Source organism: Entelurus aequoreus, linkage group LG13, assembly GCF_033978785.1.
Source record: "Entelurus aequoreus isolate RoL-2023_Sb linkage group LG13, RoL_Eaeq_v1.1, whole genome shotgun sequence".
In the NCBI taxonomy this organism is placed as follows: Eukaryota; Metazoa; Chordata; class Actinopteri; order Syngnathiformes; family Syngnathidae; genus Entelurus; species Entelurus aequoreus.
The window spans coordinates 36,869,709-36,895,890 of record NC_084743.1 but is presented as its reverse complement, the minus strand read 5'-3'; the positions used below and the strand labels follow the sequence as shown (position 1 = coordinate 36,895,890).

At 40.6% G+C, this 26,182-nt stretch overlaps 1 protein-coding gene across 9 annotated transcripts in view; it reads left to right on the top strand.

The window, feature by feature from the left end:
• LOC133663370 (inactive dipeptidyl peptidase 10-like) overlaps positions 1-26,182 on the top strand; it is a 168,348-nt gene that overhangs the window by 100,311 nt on the left and 41,855 nt on the right. For all 9 annotated transcript variants that reach the window (XR_009828291.1, XR_009828292.1, XR_009828296.1 and 6 more), the window contains exons 11-13: positions 14,631-14,728; positions 22,023-22,146; positions 22,234-22,272. Coding sequence is in view for 4 of the 9 variants with exons in the window: in XM_062067792.1 (XP_061923776.1) it covers positions 14,631-14,728; positions 22,023-22,146; positions 22,234-22,272 (261 nt within the window). In the remaining 5 variants the exon portion in view is untranslated. The remainder of the gene's footprint in view (positions 1-14,630; positions 14,729-22,022; positions 22,147-22,233; positions 22,273-26,182) is intronic.

Below are 26,182 nucleotides of genomic sequence, written 5' to 3'. Positions count from 1 at the left end.
CATGGACACAACACAAAATGTGTCAAATATAGACCAGCTGAGTCATGTGTACCGTTACATAACTGTTGTTAAGAATGACATGCATATTGCAACAGATATATAGATCAATTAAGTCTTTTGGGGTTTTGAAGCGACTGCGGGCTCATTAGTGTCAGAGCTTGAAAACTAAATCCTGGGCTCTATAGAGAAAAACGGAATACATTTGTCAAAATGCCGCGTACAGGGATATGATGCGGCTGGGAATGTGAGTGCCGTATATTCAGGCCTAGAGGCAAGTATAACATAGAAGAAGCCCCTTTCCTGTTATGTTGATTGTGCTACTCATTATCTTAACCTAGCTGTCAACAACTGTTAAATATTTTACTGGAGTGAATCAGTTCTATGACACTATAGAGGACCTGTACAACATTTTTGGTCACAGTATCAAACAGTTGAATGGAATTGTATTATTATAGCGCTTTTTCTCCAAAAGCTCAAAGCACTTCACATAGTGAAACCCATTATCTACGTCCTTTTAAGCTACATTTATTCATTTAGTTAATCATTCACAATTCATGCGATTCAAGAAATCCTACATTCCACACTCCATCCATCTGTATAATCACATGACATAAAGCAATAGATGATATTTGTCTATTACCTGACCACTTCTATGTTAGCTACCTCTCTTTTTTTATAATGTATATTTTCTGCCGGATCTACTCTTTATCTTATGCTGCCCTTTTTACATGATAATTGGGATTTGTTATATATTGTATATATTATATAAAAACATAATATAATATAATAATACAATATATCAGTATATATTATATACTGTATATATAATATGTACAAACCCCGTTTCCATATGAGTTGGGAAATTGTGTTAGATGTAAATATAAACGGATTACAATGATTTGCAAATCCTTTTCAACCCATATTCAATTGAATGCACTACAAAGACAAGATATTTGATGTTCAAACTCATAAACTTTATTTTTTTTTGCAAATAATAATTAACTTAGAATTTCATGACTGCAACACGTGCCAAAGTAGTTGGGAAAGGGCATGTTCACCACTGTGTTACATCACCTTTTCTTTTAACAACACTCAATAAACGATTGGGAACTGAGGAAACTAATTGTTGAAGCTTTGAAAGTGGAATTCTTTCCCATTCTTATTTTATGTAGAGCTTCAGTCGTTCAACAGTCCGGGGTCTCCGCTGTCGTATTTTACGCTTCATAATGCGCCACACATTTGGTGGGCCAGGAAAGTACACGCACTCTTTTTTTACGAAGCCACGATGTTGTAACACGTGCTGAATTTGGCTTGGCATTGTCTTGCTGAAATAAGCAGGGGCGTCCATGAAAAAGACGGCGCTTAGATGGCAGCATATGTTGTTCCAAAACCTGTATGTACCTTTCAGCATTAATGGTGCCTTCACAGATGTGTAAGTTACCCATGCCTTGGGCACTAATGCACCCCATACCATCACAGATGCTGGCTTTTGAACTTTGCGTCGATAACAGTCTGGATGGTTCGCTTCCCCTTTGGTCCGGATGACACAATGTCGAATATTTCCAAAAACAATTTGAAATGTGGACTCGTCAGACCACAGAACACTTTTCCACTTTGCATCAGTCCATCTTAGATGATCTCGGGCCCAGAGAAACTGGCGGCGTTTCTGGATGTTGTTGATAAATGGCTTTCGCTTTGCATAGTAGAGCTTTAACTTGCACTTACAGATGTAGCGACGAACTGTATTTAGTGACAGTGGTTTTCTGAAGTGTTCCTGAGCCCATGTGGTGATATCCTTTAGAGATTGATGTCGGTTTTTGATACAGTGCCGTTTGAGGGATCGAAGGTCACGGTCATTCAATGTTGGTTTCCGGCCATGCCGCTTACGTGGAGTGATTTCTCCAGATTATCTGAACCTTTTGATGATATTATGGACCGTAGATGTTGAAATACCAAAATTTCTTGCAATTGCACTTTGAGAAATGTTGTTCTTAAACTGTTTGACTATTTGCTCACGCAGTTGTGGACAAATGGGGTGTACCTCGCCCCATCCCTTCTTGAGAAAGACTGAGCATTTTTTGGGAAGCTGTTTTTATACCCAATCATGGCACCCACCTGTTCCCAATTAGCCTGCACACCTGTGGGATGTTCCAAATAAGTGTTTGATGAGCATTCTTCAACTTTATCAGTATTTATTGCCACCTTTCCCAACTTCTTTGTCACGTGTTGCTGGCATGAAATTCTAAAGTTAATGATTATTTGCAAAAAAAAAAAGTTTATCAGTTTGAACATCAAATATGTTGTCTTTGTAGCATATTCAACTGAATATGGGTTGAAAATGATTTGCAAATCATTGTATTCCGTTTATATTTACATCTAACACAATTCCCCAACTCATATGGAAACGGGGTTTGTAAATGTCATATTTTATATTGCTACTATGGTAAATTTTTAGTCTACTTTATACCTTTCGTTTTCGCCCTCTTTTTGTGCCCTTGTGTGCATTATCCTTTCCATCCTTATCTTTTCAAACCTTTGTAACTGAGCTACTGTGTGGAACAATTTACCTTGTGGATCAATAAAGTTAATCTAAGTCAATGTCTAATGTCTAAGTCTAATTTAAACTGGTGTGGGTGGCTCTGAGAGCAGGTGGGTAAAGTGGGTAAAGCCCAAGGACAAAACGGCAGTGATAAGGATGGCGGAAACCCTCAAGTTGCTGGCACGGCTCCCACATGCTGGTCATCTTGACATAATGCACGTTTTGCGTTAAAGGACACATAAGGAGACATTATAAAAGCACTCGTGAAAATATCCCTGACTAGTGAAAAAAGTCTCTAGAATGCCATAAACATATATTTTTTTAATATTTTTGTTCAAAATGCAAACTAAAATTATTGGATGTATAAAAGCTGCCTCACAGTTGCTGTAAGCTAAGGACGCGGCTATTCTAAAAGCATTTACTCTTTTGCAACGTGTTTCGAAGGAGTTTAGAGAGCAATTTAATGAGGTAGTGTACCAATCTTGCTCAAGCCACAAAATGGGCAAGTCAAACACATTTAGTTCAGCGCCACTGATGAACTTTCTAAAGACAGCCGCCACACTTACGCAGACAGAAACTTTCGGTTGAACGTTCACAGTGCTTGTCTTGACATGATCATCCAGCAACTGTTTCAAAAATGTATCAATCTAAATGGAACTGTGAATATGTTCGAGGCAATTCACACCAACACACTGCTGCAAGCAGGATATGAGAAGTTACACCCACCTGCACGGCGGCTTAGTGGGCACTACAGTCGGGACATCACCCAAGCTTCCCTGGCCAGCTACTTTGTTTTAGAACCTCTTTCAGCGACCAGATACCAAATGAAAAATATGTTGCGGATCTGGCTAAAATTCTCCTTGTCAATCACCTAGCAGTATCTTCAACATTCAGTGAGGTTTGCACCTCCCTCATTTTATTTGTGACTTTTCTTGTCACAGCAACCTCTGAGTGCTCATTCTCTAAGTGAAAACTAATTAGAAAACACTTGAGGAGCACAATGGGACAGAAGAGACTGAGTTGACTTGCCATATTGTCCATAGAGAATGCGAGAGCAAAGAAAATGGATATACAGAGCATTGTGACAGAGTTCCGGAGCGCACGGCTTGTTGTATGGCCTTCAAATAGTGGTGAGGCCTACAGTACTTCAAATTGAAATTGTGTTCGTATACATGAACACATGGGCCGCTGTGCCAGTTTTACTGAACTCTAAGCTTCTTGCATACTGCGCTCTCACTAGCTGAAATACATTATAACGCAACAATGTGGTCGCTATCCGTGGTGCTGAACTGCTTTGACTTGTTTTTGTTGTTTGGGGCCATTTAGGCTAATGTTTTTGTTGTTTCCTTTGTTATAACTTTTACATCATGTCCGTTTGATAGATTTCAAAATGACATAGTTACTCTCCATGGTGCTGAAGCTTGTAAGCCCTGATGTTGCAGACATGTGTATTTTGTGAAATTATGTTAGTGTAATGGCTTCATGAAACCTTTTCACTTTCCAGTTAGTTAAACACCCCCACACAAGAAGTCGCAGACGTCAGGATGAGTTGGACCCGTTTTTATATGGCAGGTCCAACTCATCCTGACGTCTGCGACTTCTTGTGTGGGGGTGTTTAACTAACTGGAAAGTGAAAAGGTTTCATGAAGCCATTACAGTGAAAAGGGAATGCCTTTATGAACTCTAACACAGCTACAGAACAGAACAACATGCCGTCTCCGTGGTCTGAATCACATTACATCATCATCTCTGCGCAGCATGGCCAGGACACTCACTTCCTGATTCTCTTAAAGAGCCAGTGCACACAATACTAATGGCAGAGCCAGAACACTCCCCGTCTGGCATCCTATGGATACCACAAATAAACAAACTTAAACATCACCGGATAACAGAAAAAACAATTCTGATATGGGTCTAAAATAAGTCTTAACAGTCCCTTGGTTAGCGACTCTAACCTCAACCTTTTTCACGGTTCCATCGACACTGGGAACTGTTTTTGCAATGACGCCCATTGGCCACTCATTTCTTCTTGTTTGTTCGTCCTTAAGGAGTACTACATCCCCTTCTTTAATGTCAGTCTTTTTGTGGTGCCATTTCTGACGAGATTGGAGGCTGCTGAGATACTCCTTTTGCCACCTGCTCCAGAAGTTGTCTGCAAGGAACTGAACACGCTTCCAGTGGCTCTTCAGCATCTCCTTCTGGTCGATGTTGTCACAGATTGGAGGAACAGCATGCGTTTTTTGTGTGAGCAGCATAGCAGGGCTTAGAATGAAAGGATGCTCTGGTTCTGATGAGACTGGTATTAGCGGGCGGGCATTCATTATGGCCGTGACTTCTGCAAGAAATGTAGTCAGCATTTCATGGGTAAGTTGGGCACGACCAGCTTGCAGCAACATGTTGTCCAGAATGCGCCTCACCAGGCCGATCATACGTTCTCATACTCCCCCCATATGGGATGAATGGGGTGGGTTGAATACCCATGTGCACTTGTGTTCCTGTAAATATTGTTGCACTTTGTTCTCGTCTGGCACTGACGATGTGATCTCTTTGTGAGCACCAATAAAATTAGTGCCACAGTCGGAGCGTAACTGTTTAGCATGACCTCTCAGCGCAAAAAAGCGTCTCAGTGCATTGATAAAACTTGATGAGCTCATCTCCTCCACAACTTCAATGTGAACAGCCCTTGTGCACAAGCAGGTAAAGAGTACTGCCCACCGTTTGCTGTTAGCCTGTCCTCCTCTTGTACGCCTTGTGAATACTTCCCATGGGCCAAAAATGTCCAAGCCCACATAAGAAAGGGGGGGCTCTAGCTGAAGTCGGTCTACTGGCAGGTCACTCATTATTTGCTCCTCAAACTTTCCTCTCAGTTTCTTGCATGTAACACACTTGTTTATAACTTTGCCAATGCACCTTTTTGCACCTACAATCCACAGGCCACTTTCTCTGACCGCCCCTTCGGTAAAGTGTCTCCCTTGGTGGTTAACCTTTTCATGGTGATGTCGCACAAGGAGGGTGGTTATGTAGTTGGTGCCTGGTAATATAATAGGATTAATTTCTTTTGCTTCTAAGCCTGAGCGAATAATGCGACCACCGACTCTCAATAGGCTGTCATTTCCAATGATGGGGTTAAGCTTTATGAGCGGGCTGTGTTTGGAAAGATTTTGTTTTGCTGAAATGCATTTGATCTCATCTGCATACGTTTCTTACTGAACATTTTTCATCATGATGTTCTCAGCTTGCTCTAACAGTTCACATGTAATGGCTGTTTTACAGATATGCCAACCAGTACAGTCTTTGTTTGTTTTGGAAAAGGAGAAGCATTGTGCTACGTGAATCAGGTTTGCTACAGTTCTTTTCAGTGATTTCCATGAGGAAAAGCGTTCCCAGCGTTTTGTGTCTAACACGGTTTTTGTAGTGTTTGTGCAGAGGGTTCTTACCTCTGGGCGCACCTCTGCATCACTGTCTGGCTCCAGTAGCTCATACAGATGTTGCTCTGGCTGGATGTCTAAAGAGCACTGTAAGAAGGCCGGCCCTGTCAACCATGACGTTTTCTGCAACTCTGAAGCTGGGACAGCGCGTGAGCCGTGGTCAGCAGGATTTTGATCTGTTGCGACAAAGTGCCATTGCTCAGGTGTTGTTGACTCTCTGATGCGTCTAACACGGTTGTTTACATAGACGTAGAAGCGCCTTGACTGGTTGTTGATATAGCCCAGGATCACCTTGCTATCTGTGTAGAAGCCAATTTTGTCTATTTGATGGTCAATCTCATCGCTTATCACTTCTGCCATTTCCACAGCCATAACTGCTGCACAGAGTTCAAGCCTGGGGACTGTAACCTCCGGCTGGGGGGTGAGTCGTGCCTTACTCAGAACAAAGCCAACTTCTGTTGTGCCATCAGCAGCGGTAACTTTAATATAAGCAACTGCACATATTGCTTTCATAGATGCGTCCGAAAAGATGCATAGTTCTACACATTTGGCTTGAGAAAGTGGGATGTTGGAGTACGTGCGCGGCATTTGGAGGTTACTGAGGCATTGTAGGGACTGCTGCCATTCTATCCATTTCCCTCTCATGTCCTCGGGCAGGGCTGAATCCCACTCTGTAGTGTTCAGCGAAAGTTCTCTCAAAAGGAGTCGTCCTTGGATGATGACTGGAGACAGAAACCCTAGCGGGTCAAATACACTGTTTACTGTTGAAATGACCCCTCTGCGTGTGTAGGGTTTGTCTGTATGGGGGATGTGAAAGGTGAAATAGTCTGACATTATGTTCCATTTTATGCCAAGGCTTCGTTGATCAGGAAGGTCGTCCTTGAACAGGTCCAAATCCTGGAGATCTTTGGCACGGTCCTCCACTGGAAAAGCATCCATCACCTCAACTTTGTTGGAGGCTATTTTAAAGAGGCGGAGATTTGAGGCTGCTAGCATTTCTTGTGTTCTTTTGACAAGATTGATGGCGCCTTGCTCATTGGGAACAGACTTCAAGGCATCATCCACATAAAAGTCTCTTTCAACAAACTGACGCACATCTGCCCCGTATTTTTCCTCACCTTGTTGTGCAGCTCTTCTTAGCCCATAGGTTGCTACTGCAGGGGAGGGGCTATTGCCAAAAACATGGACGCACATTCTGTAGTCCACTATGTCATTTTTGGGGTTGTTGTCTTTGTGCCACACAAATCTTAAAACATCTCTACGGTCCTCTCTTACTAGAAAGCAGTAAAACATCTGCTGAATGTCTGCGGTTATTGCAACTTTATGCCTCCTAAACCTCACTAGTACACCCAATAGACTGTTGTTTAGGTTAGGCCCTGAGAGTAACGCATCATTAAGTGACATACCTTCAAACTGTGTGCTGGAGTCAAATACCACTCTTATCTGCGATTTTTTCTGTGGATGGTAGACTTCGAAAAAGGGCAAATACCAATACTCTTTGTTTTTCTGTACTGGGGGTGCAAGCTCAGCATGTCCATTGTCCATCATCTTTTGCATAAAGTCTGTGAGGTGGGACTGCATTTCTGGGTTTTTTATGAGTGTGCGTTGCAGTGACTTGAGGCGACTAACTGCATACTGGCGGTTGTTTGGTAGTATTTTCCTTGGCTCACGAAAAGGTAGTGGGGCCACCCAGCTCTTTGACTCATTTTGTGTGAACTCATTGTCCATAATTTTGAGGAATAACAGATCCTCCATCGAAGGTGCAAACTTGTTGTCATTTTTAGTCTGACAGAAAACATCTCTTCCAAAGCTTACGTTGCTTGCATTTTCTTTCATTTTTGTGCTACTGAGAGCTAGCTGTCGATCTGGAAGATTAGTCTCTGATTTGATAGTGAAGTGATTTTCACAAGGAGGAAAATGAGTGGGCCTCCCATTTGCTAGAACGTGAGTCTTTAAACTGGTGACCTCTGAAGGCTTATGAGTGCTGCCCAAGCAAACTTCTCCCACTATCACCCAGCCTAGATCCAGCCTCTGTGCATATGGTGCATTGTGTGTTCCATTGATTTGACTGCGCACTTTATGGACTCTTAGAATGTCCCTTCCGAGTAATAGAAAAATCTCAGCACTGTCATCTAGAGGTAGTATTTTGTGTGCAATACGTTCGAGATGAGGATGACCTTGTGCAGCGGCTGGAGTGGGAATTTCCTCTCTTTTGTTTGGTATCATGTTACACTCGATCAACATTGGTAGCTGTATTACAGTGGCGCCATCTATGGACTCTATGACATAACCAGAGGCTCTGCGACCAGCTGTGAGACCTACACCAGAACAGGTCTGCAGAGTGTATGGCGCTGCAAGGCTGTTAACTTTGAACATATCGAAAAACTCAGAGCGTGCCAATGACAAGTTACTCTGGTCGTCCAACATGGCGTACATTCTTTTGCTCTTGCTGCGGTCATTAGCTGGGTAAACACTGACCAGGCATATTTTAGAACATGACTTTCCTAAAAAGCCATTCCCACATACCTCAGTGCAACTTGCAACGACTGTTTCCTCCTGCCCATCTTCTTGCTCCCCGCCGTGATATGCTGGAGGTAAGGAAGACCTGAGAGGAAGGGAAGGTGAGTCTGGATGCAAGGCAGAAGGGTGCTTGTCAGAGTCACATTCAGAACATTTAACTGCTGCTTCACAGTTACGAGCCACATGTCTGGTAGATGCACAGCACTTGTAACATATATTATGTTGCTTTAACAGTCTCTTCCTTTCTTGTAGAGGTTTTTCCTTAGAACCTCTACAATGTTGTAGTGCATGAGGTTTGTTATGTACAGGACACCATTTGTCTGGTTCATTAGTGGGTGTGGCTGTTACGCTTGTTTTATGCACTGAAACTGTTCTGCGGTTGTTACTGTAATTTTTTCCAAATCTGTCCTTTTTTACTCCGCTGATGAATGATGGCTGGATATGGAAGCTTGGGTCGTTGCGTGCCTTTGCTTGTGTCTGAATAAACTGCAGAAAGAAGGTAAAAGGAGGAAAAATTACTTTATATTCCTGTTTGTAGCGTGAGCCTTCCATCATCCATCTGTCTTGTAGTCCATACGGCAATTTTTCCACGATTGGAGCGATGCCTCTTGCCGTATCAAGATAGGACAGTCCATGTAAATATCCTTCTTGCATTGCTGAATTGATTTCCAACAGTAAATTGCTTAGCTCTCTTAGTTTTAGGTGATCTTTTGGCCCTATTTTGGGGAACTGGTCAAGTTTTGCAAAAAGAGCGCCCTCTATGGCCTCTGGCGAACCATAGGTCTCTTCTAGCCTGTCCCAGATGAGTTGTAATGCAGCTGGTGATTTATTTATATTCACTGATCTGATACGGCGTGCATGTTTAACTGACTCTGGGCCCAGTGATTTAATCAGGAGGTCAATTTGTTCCCCAGCTTTAAGATCAAGACTCTCGGTAGCGTTAATGAATGATGATTTCCAAGCTAAATAATTTTCTGGTTTGTCATCAAACTTTGTGAGCTCAGACGTTAACAACTGGCTCCTTACTAGATATTTAGCAAGTTCATTAGTGTCATTAGAATGATATTGAGCGGGTGAGTAATACTGGTTGCGGACAGTAGAGGGCGTTGTATACATAGGAATATTATGGGCACTGTTTTCTGGGGGTCTTTGGGGCTGATAGTCTTTTGAGACTGTGGGTACAGATTCCTGTTGCCTATCTGATTCCTTAATTTTTACTTTGTTCATCCCTTCATCTAGCTTAATGTCCTTTGTGTTTATGTCACGTGGCTCTTTATCACTGGGCTCAATGCTGGGCTCACTGTGTTTTCTTATGTATTCAGCTGTCCGCTCATGGGCGCTTTGGATTGAGGGCAGATGAATAGAATGTTCCACTGTCGTTTCCAATCTTGCAGCAGCGTCCTCCATCACTGCTGCTTCGGCGGCGGCAGCTTGTGCTTCACCTTCCTTCTCCAGTGCATGGAGTGTTGCTTCCAATCTAGCTTTTTCTAGTTTAATTTCTATTTCTTTCCTTGCAAATGCAGCTCTGGCCTGGGCAGCTTCTGCTTTTGCACGTGCTGTGGCAGCTGCTAACGTTAGACTTGCGGCAGACGATCTGCTTCCGGACGATCTGCTTTCCCGGGAAACCGTAGATTCAGCGTTCGTGTTGATGTACTCCCCATGCCTTTACACTGACTTAACAACGTCTGTCGTGCTGGTCTGAAAACAGCGTATAACAGTGCAGCCTGGGGTTCAGTAGTTCATCGAAAGGTGTCCCTTTTCACTGTACTGGCTTCATGAAACCTTTTCACTTTCCAGTTAGTTAAACACCCCCACACAAGAAGTCGCAGACGTCAGGATGAGTTGGACCCGTTTTTATATGGCAGGTCCAACTCATCCTGACGTCTGCGACTTCTTGTGTGGGGGTGTTTAACTAACTGGAAAGTGAAAAGGTTTCATGAAGCCATTACAGTGAAAAGGGAATGCCTTTATGAACTCTAACACAGCTACAGAACAGAACAACATGCCGTCTCCGTGGTCTGAATCACATTACATCATCATCTCTGCGCAGCATGGCCAGGACACTCACTTCCTGATTCTCTTAAAGAGCCAGTGCACACAATACTAATGGCAGAGCCAGAACAGTTAGGATGAGCTTTATTATTTGGCTCTGACGTGTTCCGCCACTGAATGATGGATATAGAGCTCCCACTGTCAAGTTTGGTACTGCTCAGGTTTGTGTTGTTCTGTGTTTAGTGTTTCAATTCATGTCCAGTGCTCTTATTTCTGTTTCTACTTGTGTTTAGAATCACTTCCTGTCCTGGTGCTCTTGTTTTGTCAGTATTTCCTGTTTGATCTGTGTTTTGAAGTACCTTTACTTTATGTTTGTTTAATTTCTCACCAATCAGTTCCATTTAGTTTCACCTGGGTACCTCCTTCAGGGCTGGGTGAATTTACTTTGTAGACTGTTGCTTAGTGTAGTGAATCGTTTCTTCTCTGCTTCCTGTGACAATTAAATTAGATTTACTTGCATTCCACCTGCCATTCTCTGCTTCCTTGGGGTCATGCTGCAAGCAACGTTCACCAAATCCTGACAGAAATGATCCGGCCAGTAAGTGACCCTGCAGGGATTTTTATGGCCCAGCGGCTTGACACGATTTTGGCACTGATGGCCACGTTGAAGTGTTCTTCAGCCTCTCATCAAGCTCCCTCCCACCCATCCCTGTCATCTGTTGGCCTCTCTAGGGACATCTGGGATCCATCCCTTGAGTGGGTGGGGGGGAGGGGCAAACATGCCTCCCTGCTTGAATGATCTCATAAGCGATGTCGCCTATCTCTCTCCCGGTGGGGTCGTCGCCTGTCTTTCTTGGTGAGGTCGTCGCCTGTCTCTCTGCCGTTGGGGTCTTCGCCTGACTCTCTCAGTGAGGTCGTCGCCTGTCTATCTCCCGATAGGGTCATCGCCTGTCTTTCTCCCGGTGGGGTCGTCACCTGTCTTTCTCCCGGTGGGGTCGTCGCCTGTCTCTCTCCTGGTAGGATCGTCGCCGGTCTCTCTCCCGGCGGCGTCGTCGCCTGTATTTCTCCCGGTGGGGTCGTCGCCTGTCTCTCTCCCGGTAGGCTAGTCGGCTGTCTCTCTCCCGGTAGGCTCATCGCTTGTCTCTCTCCGGGTGGGCTCGTCGCCTGTCGCTCTCTCGCTGGGATTGTCGCCTGACTCTTTTCCAGTGGCTCCGGGGGGGGGGGGGGTTCGTCGCCTGTCTTTGTCCCTGTGGGGTCCTGGCCTGTCTCTTTCCTGGTGGGGTTGTCGCCTGTCTCTCTCGCAGTGGGGTCGTTGATGTCTTTCTCCTGATGGGGTCATCGCCCGTCTCTCTCCCGGTGGGGTCATTTCCTGACTCTCTTCCGGTGGATCCGGTGGGGTTGTCACCTGTCTCTCTCCCGGTGGGCTCATTGTCCGTCTCTTTCCCGGTGGGGTCCTCACCTGTCTCTCTTCTGGCGTCTTCAAAGCTTGCTAAAAAAGCGCCCGTCTGGTGTTCATCTTCCTCCTCCTTGTCGGCCGCGTTGGTGGCCCAATCCATGGAAATCCTGTACGCCGACAGCAGCAGCACCTGGGATGTGGCCGTGGACCTCTGCTGGGGCATTCACTCTGCGCTTCTTGTGCTCCCCTTTGTCAGTTGCAGTGGTGTTCCACCCATCGCCGACACCTGGCTCTTCCCCGCTGGATCTTTCCCGCTGGCTGCAGGCCGCAGTTTGGCGACCCTCTGCCATTTCTACCTCCACCCTCCCTTGGTTTTGGACTTTCTATTGAACTTAAAACGTTTGGTATCATTTGTAGGAAGGGGGGCTACTGTCAGGCTTGCTACTGACGGTTGCTCAGGTTTGTGTTTTTCTTTGTTTGGTGTTTCAATTCCTGTCCAGCGCTCCTTTTTCTAGTTACTACTTGTGTTTATAATCACTTCCTGTCCTCGTCCTCGTGTTTTTTCAGTGTTTCCTGTTTGGTCTGTGTTGTGAAGCACCTTTACTTTCTGTTTCATTTCCTGCCAACACACCTGATTCTCATTAATTAGTTATATTTAGTTTCACCTGGGTCCCTCCTTCAGGGCTGGGTCAATTTACTTTGCAGACTGTTGCTTGGTGTGCTGTATTATTTTTTTATCTGCATCCTGTGACAATTAAATTAGTTTTACTTGCATTACACCTGCCATTCTCTGCTTCCTTGTGGTCACACTGCAAGCAACGTTCACCAAATCCTGACACACTCAACCCTTTATTTATAGTATCAAAAATATTGACAAATCAACGATTTGGTGCATTTGCAAGCTACTAAAATTATGCACAAAGCAAACTATAACCTGCTACCCAAGAATGTACAATAATTCATCTCAACAAACGACTTATATAACATTGGGGAAAAATTGTACGTAAAAATGTTGTATGTATATGTACAATACTTACAAACCTTTAGTTTATCAGTATGTTGAATTAAATTGTTGAATGGATTAAGCAAATAAATCAAACAAAATACTAATATAATCCAGTTAAGAAACAGTTCAAACTCAGTGTTTACAAAATTGAAGGAAGAAGAATCCTAATAAACATCCTGAACATTATTGATAAATGACATAATTATATTCATCTAATTAAGCGAATCAAAACTTACTCAATTTATCTGATGTAACCGTCAAGTTGCATGCCATATTTGTTTATTTATAAATGTATTTATGCATTTGTTTATTTGTTTGTGTTACAGATTGAGACCAGGAAGTGAACACATGTATTAAAAATTGCTATGAAATGGAAAAGGGGTAGGATTAAATGAGATATGCTTCTTCGTACTCCTTTTCAGACATGTTGTGATGAGAAAATGGAAATATGTGATACACCATATTATTACTGTATGGACGTTCAAAATAAGATAATACCTTTACTATAATAATAAAAATAAAAAATAAAATGTAAAAGACATTTTCTTGTATTTTAGTCAAGTCATTTGAAAAAAGTGAAACATGGCAGCTACACAACAGCTAAGCACACAATAGCACACAAGCTAAGCAATTAGGCGCCTAATTTACTAAAGGTTTGCGTGTACTAAAACACGAGTAAACCTGATAGTTGATCTACTAAACCTGCGCAAAGTGGATTGCGTCTGTTAAGTGAGCAGAATAAGGAGTGCAATTCATTCTGCGTCTCTGTCTTCATTAATATGCAAAATATATGCTGATCATCAAAACCACAACAAGAATGGGAAAAGAAAATGCAAATATAATTATTTAGCACACACAGTGTGATTTATCAACACGCATCACTGTTTTGTGAGCACTATTTGGCGTTTTATTAAACTTACTGCATTATAAGATTATCTCTATGAATTATTGTGACCACTAGCAATTTACCATTCCACTTCAATTTGAAAACAGCATAGGTCCATTCCAGGAAGTTAATAATACATAGGTTAGTATTTTTTATACCTACCTTTGTTCTTTGTTTGACTAATTTTACTTCATCAAATATTTTCAAAGATTCCACACTGCAAAGTAATTATTAAAGTATGTACGATAAATCATGCTTTAATCATATCAGATTAATATTAGTATCAGCCAATACTCAAGGCTCCAATATCTGTATTGGAAGTCAAAAAGTTGTATCAGGATGTATCTAATAACAACACAAATCTTTTATATCACTTTGTAAATTAAAAAAAAAACCACAATCATTTGACTTCATGCTGTTTGTTGTCATGCATTCTTTTATTTTATTTGAAGGTATAACAAATGAAGCTCACAGGAGGTTTGTCATTATTTTTAAGCCATGTTGCAGTCGCATGTTTCATTCAGACCATGTGACTTGGTAATGCATTGATTCGTGGTTGGAAAAAAAATGTAAAGTTGATGAATTCCAGCAAGTGAAAAACAGGATGACATCCTGCTGTTGAATTGCAGGATTTACAAAGACAGGAATAATAACTTAAGCCATGATTTTCTTGCTTGCTCCAGGGCCTACATATTAATATAATGCACATATTATACACATACTGTATTTTACAGTGCATGCACATACTGTGCATTGCTGCATTGTTCTTGTCATCACTCATCATGAGACCACATACAGATATGAATCATGATCACGTTGTTTGTCTCATTTAATCAACATTTTTTTGTATTTGATTGATCCAGATGGCTCAAATCAACCCATCTGCAAAGCTATATGTTGTAATCCTCAATGGCAGCTCCCAAGCAACTGAAGTGTTACCTCCTGACAGTCTACACAGGAGGTAAGGGAGTACATCTATTATGAATTATGAACAAAAAAAAGGCTTTAGTACTGCAGTGTTATTCCACCAAATTGAGGCCATTATTCGTAGTAAGTTTTTCAAAATGACCCTAAATGTCTGTCTTTTTTAAACTTTTAGCATAGAATTAGCAAATACATGAAATATGGCAAAATAGCATGTTGACACAAAGCAAATTACAGTTAAGCAACAAACACATGTATTTATCAAAATAAAAAACCTAAAAAAGGTAAGGTGAGAGGATGGGCTGACATTTTAACCCCCAGTCATAGTTAAAATATAATGAAACAACTAACAGTGCATCAGAAAAGTATTCACAGCGCTTCACTTTTTCCTCATTTTATGTTGCAGCCTTATTCCAAAATAGAATAAATTAATTTTTGTCCTCAAGTACTGCATACTGTCCTACAAATACTAAATATATATATATATATACATATATATATATATATATATATATATATATATATATATATATATATATATATATATATATATATATATATATATATATATATATATATATACTAGGGTTGTATACCGGTACTTGTATAGTATCCTGGTACAAATGAAACAAAAAACAGTACTATGTTTGAAAAATACCGGTTCGCCATAGGAGCATGTTAGGCAGCACACACACACCGAGTACTTACAAGCAGACACAGTGTGTAAACAGAAAATGGAGAACGGACGCATTTTGGCTTAAAAACTAACGATAAAAGTGAAGCTATAACACTGAAACGCCCTCAGGATGAGATGCTTTAAGACATGGCTAGCTAGTTAGCGGCTAATGTCCATCCCCAATCGGCAGTGTTTTAGCTACTTTTGAACCACTAATCCTCGCCTTCATGGCGACAAATAAAGTGAGTTTCTTACAAGTATCATCCCTGCAGGACGAGGAATATCTAAACATGCTTCACTAAACCCCGTAGGAGGATACGATACCTCACCGGCGTCACAATGTAAACAAATGCCATGGGTGGATCTACACCTGATATCCACTGTAATGATATCAAGTACAAGAGCGTATCTAGTCGATACTACTATGATTACATCAATATTTTTTATCGTCACAAAATATTTTTTCCTTTTTAAAAAATGTTTATATTATATTCATAAACTCAGGAAATATGTCCGTGGACACATGAGAACTTAAATTATCAGATGCAACCAGCCACTTCCACATACAGCTATGAATAAAAAAGTAAAAGAAACATATACACGGTGGTGGCCTCTGCTGTGTTCCCGCCATCGTCTGCTGGGGTGGAGAGAGCATGGCCAGAGACAGGAGCAGACCCAACAAAGCAACCAAGAGAGCCGACTCCACCCTCGGCCGCCCACTAACTCGGCCAGTGTCCAGTCCGCATGGATGAACGAGGATGCGTCTAAGGAGACTGAGGTGTCTGATACCTGCTCATTCAGCCAAGACACCGAGAAGCCTGTCCGTCCCGGTGCTAGCTCCGCAGCCCTGTCTCTTCATCTGCATCTCCTCCAGTCTCACCAAACGGACTCTGGTGTGGCCGAGACCCAGCAGCTGGTCTCCATGGCCAAAAGGCTCCCGGGAGGCAGATCCAGAATTCCACAAAAAAGGACCGCAGAAGTCACGAAAGTGCCACCCCTTGTCACACAGTCCCAAAGGGTCCCGAACAAAAAGGCCAAAAAAATATTTAAAAAAATAAATAAATAAATATATATATATATATATATATATATATATATATATATAAATATATATATATATATATATATATATATATATATATATATATATATATATATATATATATATATATATAAAATAACACATGAAAACAAGAGGGAAACACAAAAGGATGATGCAAGAGCACAGAGCTCCTGCCAACAGCAGCCACTACAGCGGCGCCATCTTGGAAAAAAATAAAATAAATAAAATAAAATAAAATAAAATTACCAATGTATGATCCTGTAAATACTTAGTATCGGATCGATACCTAAATTTGTGGTATCATCCAAAACTAAAGTAAAGTAAAATAATAAGTGATTATTACATTTGAACAGAAGTGTAGATAGAACATGTTAAAGCAGAAAGTTAGCAGATATTAACAGTAAATGAACAAGTAGATCAATAATACATTTTTACAGCTTGTCCCTCATAATTTTCACAAAATAATAGAATGATAAATGACAAAATATGTTACTGCATACGTCAGCAGCCAAATTAGGAGCCTTTGTTTGTTTACTTACTACTAAAAGACAAGTTGTCGAGTATGTTCACTATTTTATTTAAGGACATAATTGTTCTTCAATTGCAATAAGAAAAACATATGTTTAATGTACCCTAAGATTTTTTGTTAAAATAAAGCCAATAATGCCATTTTTTGTGGCCCCCTTTATTTAGAAAAGTATCTAAATAGATTTGGTATTGAGACAACCCTAATATATACAAACCCCAAAACCAGTAAAGTTGACACGTTGTGTAAATCGTAAATAAAAACAAAATACAATGATTTTTTGCAAATATTATCTCATTTGGAGTTTGATGCCAGCAACATGTTTCAAAAAAGCTGGTACAAGTGGCAAAAAGACTGAGAAAGTTGAGGTATGCTCATCAAACACTTATTTGGAACATCCCACAGGTGAACAGGCTAATTGGGAACAGGTGGGTGCCATGATTGGGTATAAAAGCAGCTTCCATGAAATGCTCAATCATTCACAAAAAGGATGGGGCGAGGGTCACCACTTTGTGAACAAATGTGTGAGCAAATTGTCGAACAGTTTAAGAACAACATTTCTCAATGAGCTTTTGCAAAGAATTTAGGGATCTCACCATCTACGGTCCGTATTATCATCAAAAGTTTCAGAGAATCTGGAGAAATCACTGCACGTAAGCGATGATATTACGGACCTTCGATCCCTCAGGCAGTACAGCATTAAAAACCGACATCAGTCTGTAAAGGATATCACCACATGGGCTCAGGAACACTTCAGAAAACCACTGTCAGTAACTACAGTTCGTCGCTACAGCTATGCAAAGTGAAAGCCATTTATCAACAACACCCAGAAATGCCGCCGACTTCGCTGCGCCCGAGCTCATCTAAGATGGACGGATACAAAGTGGAAAAGTCTTCTCTGGTCTGACGAGTCCACACTTTAAATTGTTTTTGGAAACGGTGGACGTCGTGTCCTCCTGAACAAAGAGGAATAGAACCATCTGGATTGCTATAGGCGCAAAGTTCAAAAGACAGCATCTGAGATGGTATGAGGGTGTATTAGTGCCCAAGGCATGGGTAACTTACACATTTGTGAAGGCACCATTAATGCTGAAAGGTACATGCAGGTTTTGGAGCAACATATGGTGCCATCCAAGCAATATTTTCATGGACGCTCCTGCTTATTTCAGCAAGACAATGCCAGGCCATGTCTCACAACAGTGTGGCTTCATAGTAAAATAATGCGGGTACTAGACTGGCCTGCCTGTTGTCCAGACCTGTCTCCCATTGAAAATGTGTGGCGCAATATGATGATAAATGTGAAGGCTAAAATACCACAACGGACACCCCGGACAACTTAAGCCATGGGTGTTAAACTCTGGCCCGTGGGTCGCCGTGTAATTTCACTCGGCCCTTGAGGCTAACCCAACAAGGGACTCCTCCCAGTAGCTCCACCCTCTCGGCAGATGACTTTATGAATTTCTTTAATAAGAAAATTTAACTCATTAGAAAGGAGATTAAAGACAACGCATCCCAGCTACAACTGGGTTATATTAACACAGATACGACTGTATATACGACGGATACTGCCCTCCAAAATAGTCTCTCTCTTTTTGATGAAATAGCATTAGAGGAATTATTACGGCGTATAGGTGGGATAAAACAAACAACATGTTTACTTGACCCACTTCCTGGGAAACTTATCAAGGAACTGTTTGTATTATTAGGTCCATCAGTGCTAAATATTATAAACTTATCACTTTCCTCTGGCACTGTTCCCCTAGCATTCAAAAAAGCGGTTATTCATCCTCTGCTCAAAAGACCTAACCTCGATCCTGACCTCATGGTAAACTACCGACCGGTGTCCCACCTTCCGTTTATTTCGAAAATCCTCGAAAAGATTGTTGCACAGCAGCTAAATGAACACTTGGTGTCTAACAATCTCTGTGAACCCTTTCAATCCGGTGTCAGGGCAAATCACTCTACAGAGACAGCCCTCGCAAAAATGACAAATGATCTACTGCTAACGATGGATTCTGATGCGTCATCCATGTTGCTGCTTCTTGATCTTAGCGCTGCTTTCGATACCGTCGATCATAATATTTTATTAGAACGTATCAAAATACGTGTAGGTATGTCAGACTTAGCCTTGTCGTGGTTTAACTCTTATCTTACTGACAGGATGCAGTGCGTCTCCCATAACAATGTGACATCCGACTATGTTAAGGTAACGTGTGGAGTTCCCCAGGGTTCGGTTATTGGCCCTGCACTCTTTAGCATCTTCATGCTGCCGCTAGGTGACATCATACGCAAATACGGTGTTAGCTTTCACTGTTATGCTGATGACACCCCACTCTACATGCCCCTAAAGCTGACCAACACGCCGGATTGTAGTCAGCTGGAGGTGTGTCTTAATGAAATTAAACAATGTTTATCGGTCCTGCGAGACACCGACATCTATTTAGTATTACCACCTTAACATTTGACAACCAAACAATTACACAAGGCGACTCGGTAAAGAATCTGGGTATTATGTTCGACCCAACTCTCTCGTTTGAGTCACACATTAAGAGTGTTACTAAAACGGCCTTCTTTCATCTCCGTAATATCGCTAAAATTCGTTCCATTTTGTCCACTAGCGACGCTGAGATCATTATTCATGCGTTCGTTACGTCTCGTCTCGATTACTGTAACATATTATTTCCGGGTCTCCCTATGTCTAGCATTAAAAGATTACAGTTGGTACAAAATGCGGCTGCTAGACTTTTGACAAGAACAAGAAAGTTTGATCATATTACGCCTATACTGGCTCACCTGCACTGGAGATATAATGACTGATGAACACCTTCGTTCGATAATGAAGGTTGTCTCAGCTCAAAGCCTGAGCCCCGACATTAATGAACTAGCATCCAAGAAAAGATGCCAGGTATCTGGCTTGGGCACATCAGATTAGATCAGTGATGCAAACTGAGCAGTTTAAAGTCCTGAATGGTTTGTTATTTTATTTTCAAATTTATTAGCCTGTGGAAAAAGTTAATGTTGATATTTACCTCAGAAGGCTGCAAATAGAAAAGAGGCATTCAATGTTTATTTAAATTGTATTTGATATGTCATTGATATTTTTTAATTATTATTATTATTATTATTTGAAACTCTATTTTGAATGTCACTATAAAGTTATATAAGCCTTGCTTGTTCAATATTCAATGCAAAACTTGTTTGGGTCCCTATTAAAAGGTTAATTTGTTCAACCTTGGCCCACGGCTTTGTTCAGTTTTAAATTTTGGCCCACTCTGTATTTGAGTTTGACACCCCTGACTTAAGCTGTACATCAAGCAAGAATGGGAAATAATTCCACCTGAAAAGCTTCAAAAATTGGTCTACTCAGTTCCCAAACGTTAACTGAGTCTTGTTAAAAGGAAAGGTCATGTAACACAGTGGTATAAATGCCCCTGTGCCAGCTTTTTTGCATTGTGTTGCTGCCATTACATTGTAAGTTAATAATTATTTGCCAAAAAAAAATTATGTTTCTCAGTTCAAACATTAAATATCTTGTCTTTGCAGTCTATTCAATTGAATATAAGTTGAAAAGGATTTGCAACTCATTGTATTCTGTTTTTATTTACGAATTACACAACGTGCCAACTTCACTGGTTCTGGGTTTTTTAGATATATTGTGCACACAAAACCCTATAATGACAATGTGAAAATAATTTTGAAGAAATCACATGTACATAAGTATTCACAGCCTTTGATCAATACTTTGTTGATGCACCTTTGGCAGCAACTACAGCCTCAAGTATTGTTCAATACGTTGCCAGAAGCTTGGCACATGTATCTTTGGGCAGTTTCTCTCATTACTTTTTGTAGCACCTCTCAAACTCCATCACGTTGGATGGAAAGCGTCGGTGCACAGCCATTTTCAGATCTCTCTCGAGATGTTTAACTGGGTTCAAGTCTGGGCTCTGACTGAGCAACTCAGGAATATTTACAGAGTTGTCCTATAAATATGGGCCACTGTGCTTCTCACCCAGTCACCCAGTTAAGAAAGCCGGCCATGGTTTCTGTCTGGCCAAGCTACCATACAGGTTGGATTTGTTGGATTGCTGCAGAAATAGATGTTCTTCTGTAAGGGTCTCCTTTCTCCACAGAGGACTGCTGTAGCTCTGACAGAGTGACCATCACTCCTGACTGGGGCCCTTCTCACCCAATCACCCAGTTTAGACAGCAGGCCAGCTCAAGGAAGAGTCCTGGTGGTTCCAAACTTCTTCCATGTATTAAATGATGGAGGCCACTGTGCTTATTGGGACCTTCAAGGCAGCAGATATGTTTTGTACTCCTCCCCAGATTTGTGCCTCATGACAATCCTGTCTCAGAGGTCTACAGACAGTTCCTTTGACGTCATTCTTGGTTTGTGCTCTGCCATACACTGTCAAGTGTGGGACCTTATATAAAGACAGAGGTGTGCTTTTCCAAATCATGTCCAACCAACTGATATTACCGCAATTTACCTGGTCACATCGTCGTTATGGGGTATTGTGTGTAGAATTTGGAGGGCAAAAAAGTATTTAAACCATTTTGAAATAAGGCTGTAACATAACAAAATATGGAAGATGTGAAGCGCTGTGAATACTTTCTGGATGTACTGTACTTTTGTTTTTCATTTGCAGAGGATGTGAATGATGCAACTTCCTGCGACTTGGGAAATGTTCTACATTTTTCAGAGGGGATCGAGGGTAACAGGAGTGAGTGAAAACCCAGGAACTAAAGTGCCCATTTTTAAATAAAATTGGCCTTCAATGAGGTGGTGACTTGTCAAGGGTGTACCTCGTCTTGTGCCCGAATGCAGCTGGGATAGGGACAAGCGGTAGAAAATGGATGGCTGGATAAACTCAAAGTCCAGTAGTGATAAAGACTAACACAAATATGTAAAAAATAGAATACTGTGTAAACAATATATATCATAACATTACACTTAATTTTATACTGCATATTTCTAAATTGTATTCTTTAGGGGCACAAATGGCACTGATTGGATATAATTGCTCATGTTGTATTTTCTTTTACATTTACTTTGATCTTCGTAGTGAATACTACATCACCATGGTGAAATGGGTGACGGCAGACAAGCTAGCTGTGCGCTGGGTGACCCGGGCACAGAACATGTCCATTCTTTCCCTCTGTAATGTAATCACCAATACCTGCGCAAAGGTACACTTTTCTGCAAATTGAAGAGTCATCATGCATGTACTATTAGTGTATGAAAAGGTTGTGATAAAGATGCTCTCCTCATTTCAGAGACATTTAATGATGTCAGACAAGTGGCTGGATCGTCAGGTAAGAAGAACATCAAATGAAAACAAAACTTAAAAAAATAAATATTTCATCATCATTATTTCATAAGTTTACAAAAACATGAATTGTACATTTTCACTCTATTTTCACAGAATGTAAAAATAAACATACAGAAATAAGGTCATAAATTGGTAAGGATTTGATTCCAGTACAAAATTTAATTCAATGCTTGGGATTGCTTGGATTCAAAATGACATCACGTAGTCATCACTCTGGTCCGGCTCATTGAATATGTGTGGTAGTCAAGCCAGTGTCTGTTCTCAATTGGCACTAGGCGCCATTTAACCTTTCTCGAAGAAAAATGTCCTACGCTTGCGTTGTTCTATGCTGTACGAACCGTTTACATTGCGAAAAGGATTAACGTTACTTCAGAGTTCTTGGAGAGGTAATCAAGAATGGCGGAAGAGTACAAGATTTTATGAAAGATGACAACAAAAATACCACACGGTGCGAGGGAGCAGAGCCGACGAATGCACAAGTTTGCAGCAAACACTCCATTAAAGGGGAGCTATCATTCACAATCATTATGAAAGACATGACGATGGATGGATTTTTTAAATGCATTTTAAATATTAAATAAACATAAATAAAAATCCACTCAAAGCAGAGCTAATGGGAGCTCCACTATTTCGCCCATAAAATCCAATAAATAACCTTTCAAAAAGCGGCAACAATACTCTATTTACATTTTGTGACTTGAATACTAACCAATATTGTTATTAAAAGCGCTCACACAGACAAACTATTTATGGTGGCACTGTGATCACAAGCTTGTGTCCCTAATGTTGACATCATCGACTGGTCTTCTGCTTCCTCGTTAACTTGCTGCCTGTAAGTTTATTGTAGATCATAAATCATGCATCTTACCTGCACAGATGACATCTGAATAGGTAATCCGACGAGTTGGGACACAGCCATTTACGATCTGGAACTGGTGAGAAAAACACAAAAAGCGCTTGTTACCTCCGACCCCCTCATCTCGTTTCTATGCAAAGATTATGAGACATTTTTCATCAAAATCGGAATATATGAACATCCTAGCAGTCGGCATCCTAATGCCTATGGACCTTGCACGGATGTTTTGTTATGTTTGTTTGCTCTCATAAAGTCTGCAGTGAGCAGAAATCAATGATGAAGAAAAAAAAAAGCAATCGTCGTGATGCGTTTTTAAAATGAATGCTTAAAATGATCAAAATATGTAAATATTAAATGTTATTATAAATGTTTCCATTACTACATTACATATATACTTACATTATGTATATAAAACCCTAATGGAAGTATTTGGATGTTTTTTTAGGGGCTCTATAGGCAGAATTTAATGGCTCCCATAGGCTCCCTTGTAAGAAGAACTTTAGATCGAATGTATTTAATATTTAGAATACATAAAAAAAAAAAAAAATCCATCCGTTGTCATGTCTTTCATAATCAGGGGTCCCCAAACTTTTTGACTCGGGGGCCACATTGGGTTAAAAAAATTTGGCCGGGGGCCAGGCTGTATATATATATATATATATAATTTTTTTTTTTTTTTTATATATATATATATATATATATATATATATATATATATATATATATATATATATATATATATATATATATATATATATATATATATATATATATATATACATATTTACATTGTCTTTATAATCCGTTTTGTCATTTAACATCAATTAACATTGATATTCATCAACATTGTCACGTTATCAGTGGGAAAATTAATTTTTAGACAATATGATTTGCCTGAGCGGCTAGGAGACACCGAGAGTAACAAGCGGTAAAAAATGGATTAGAAAGGAAAGATAAAAAAATAAAAATAAAAAAAATGTCAAAAAAAATAAAACAAATTTACCTGGGACTTCCTGTGGGCCGGATTTTGGATTCTGGGGGGCTGGATCCGGCCCACGGGCCGTAGTTTGGGGACCCCTGTTCATAATGATTGTGAACGGCAAAATTACAAAAAAAAGTGCAGTTCCCCTTTAAATGTTTGTTTGCTATACTTTTAATGTTTAGTATTTCCCTTTTAAGTATTATCTTGATACTATTTGTATTTCTTTAACACCTTTGCTACAAGTGTTCTGTCAAGCACCAACTCGGCAAGTCTAAATAAAATAAATCAAATGTGAGCAAAACCTCAAATACCTTTTATCAAAGGCAATGACCATAAGTGAAGCTTTCCACACATACTCAATGTTGACATCTATAGTTATATTTTGATAAAGACGGGGGGAAACACGCGGACTCGAAACGGTGCTTGGAACAGCAAGGGCAGGCAACAAACATGGCAGTAGATACAAAGTTAAATCATGAAATGTAACCTTACCTGAGCAAAAACGATGCATATTTATCCGGGAGAATCTTGATACAAAATACCCTTGACCCAGCCACACACAAAGAAGTTGTAGACCTCCATGCCTTTCCAAGTTTTTATCTGTTTTGTCGTGTAGAATGATGTCTGGAGCACACGATAGTTCAATATTTTTGGGAACTCCACCAACAAATTATCCTTTATCAATAGACATATCTTTTTTTTTTTGATGAAGTATAGGGATCTATTTAATTGCATAGTTAGATTGTTTGCTCATATCTGTTTTTTGCAGGAATATATAGGCCCCTTGTGTACTCCGATAGCGCACGTGCTGCTTGCTGTACAACAGCCATCTTAGCTTGGTTGACCACCAATGGTTTTCACTTCTGGGAAGAAATCATTTGTTGGAATACAAGCATTAAAAAAGATCATGTTTGTTAATAGTTGTAGTACTTATAGTAGTGTATGTGTAGTTTCTTGAAGTTCTTGTACTCGTAGTAGTGTACTTGTACTTTATTGTACAGGAGTTGTAGTCGTGTATTACAGGGACATCTCTGCGCTGCTGACCCGTCTCCGCTCGGGACGGTTTCCTGCTGGCCCCACTATGGACTGGACTCTCGCTGATGTGTTGGATCCACTGTGGACTGGACTTTCACAATATTATGTCAGACCCACTCGACATCCATTGCTTTCGGTCTTCCCTAGAGGGGGGGGGGGCGGGGTTACCCACATACGCGGTCCTCTCCAAGGTTTCTCATAGTCATTCACCGACGTCCCACTGGGGTGAGTTTTTCCTTGCCTGTATGTGGGCTCTGTACCGAGGATGTCGTTGTGGCTTGTGCAGCCCTTTGAGACACTTGTGATTTAGGGCTATATAAATAAACATTGATTGATTGATTGATGATTCGGAAAGTAATCACACAGCTTCACTTTTTTCACATTTTGTTATGTTACAGCCTTATTCCAAAATGTAAAAAAAACAAAAACTTTTTTTTTCTCAAAATGTTACAATAACCCATAAGGACAATGTGAAAAGTTTTATTTTTATTTTTTATTTTTTGCTAATTTATTACAAAATAAAAACTAAACAATCACAAAATATGGTGGTGGCAGTATCATGCTGCTCGGATGTTTCTCAAAGGCAGTAATTAAGAGACTAGTCAGGACAGAGGGAAATATGAATGCAGCAACGTACAGAGACATCCTGGATGAAAACCACTGCTTCTCATGCAACTTGATGGAGCTTGAGAGGTGCTGCAAAGAGGAATGGCCAAAGAGGAATGGGAAAAACTGCCCAAAAATATGTGTGCCAAGCTTGTGGCATCGTATTCAAAAAGACTTGAGGCTGTAGTTGCTGCCGAAGGTGCATCAACAAAGTATTGAGCAAGGCTGTAAATATGTATGTATGTGTGATTTCCTAGTTTTGTTATTTGTAATACATTTGCAAACATTTTTAAAAAAATGTTTTCACATTGTCGTTATGGGGTATTGAGTGTAGAATTTTGAGGACACCATTAATTTATTCCTGCCTCGCGCTGCTGGTATGAAATGGTCGCCTTAAATGCAGCTTTCATTACA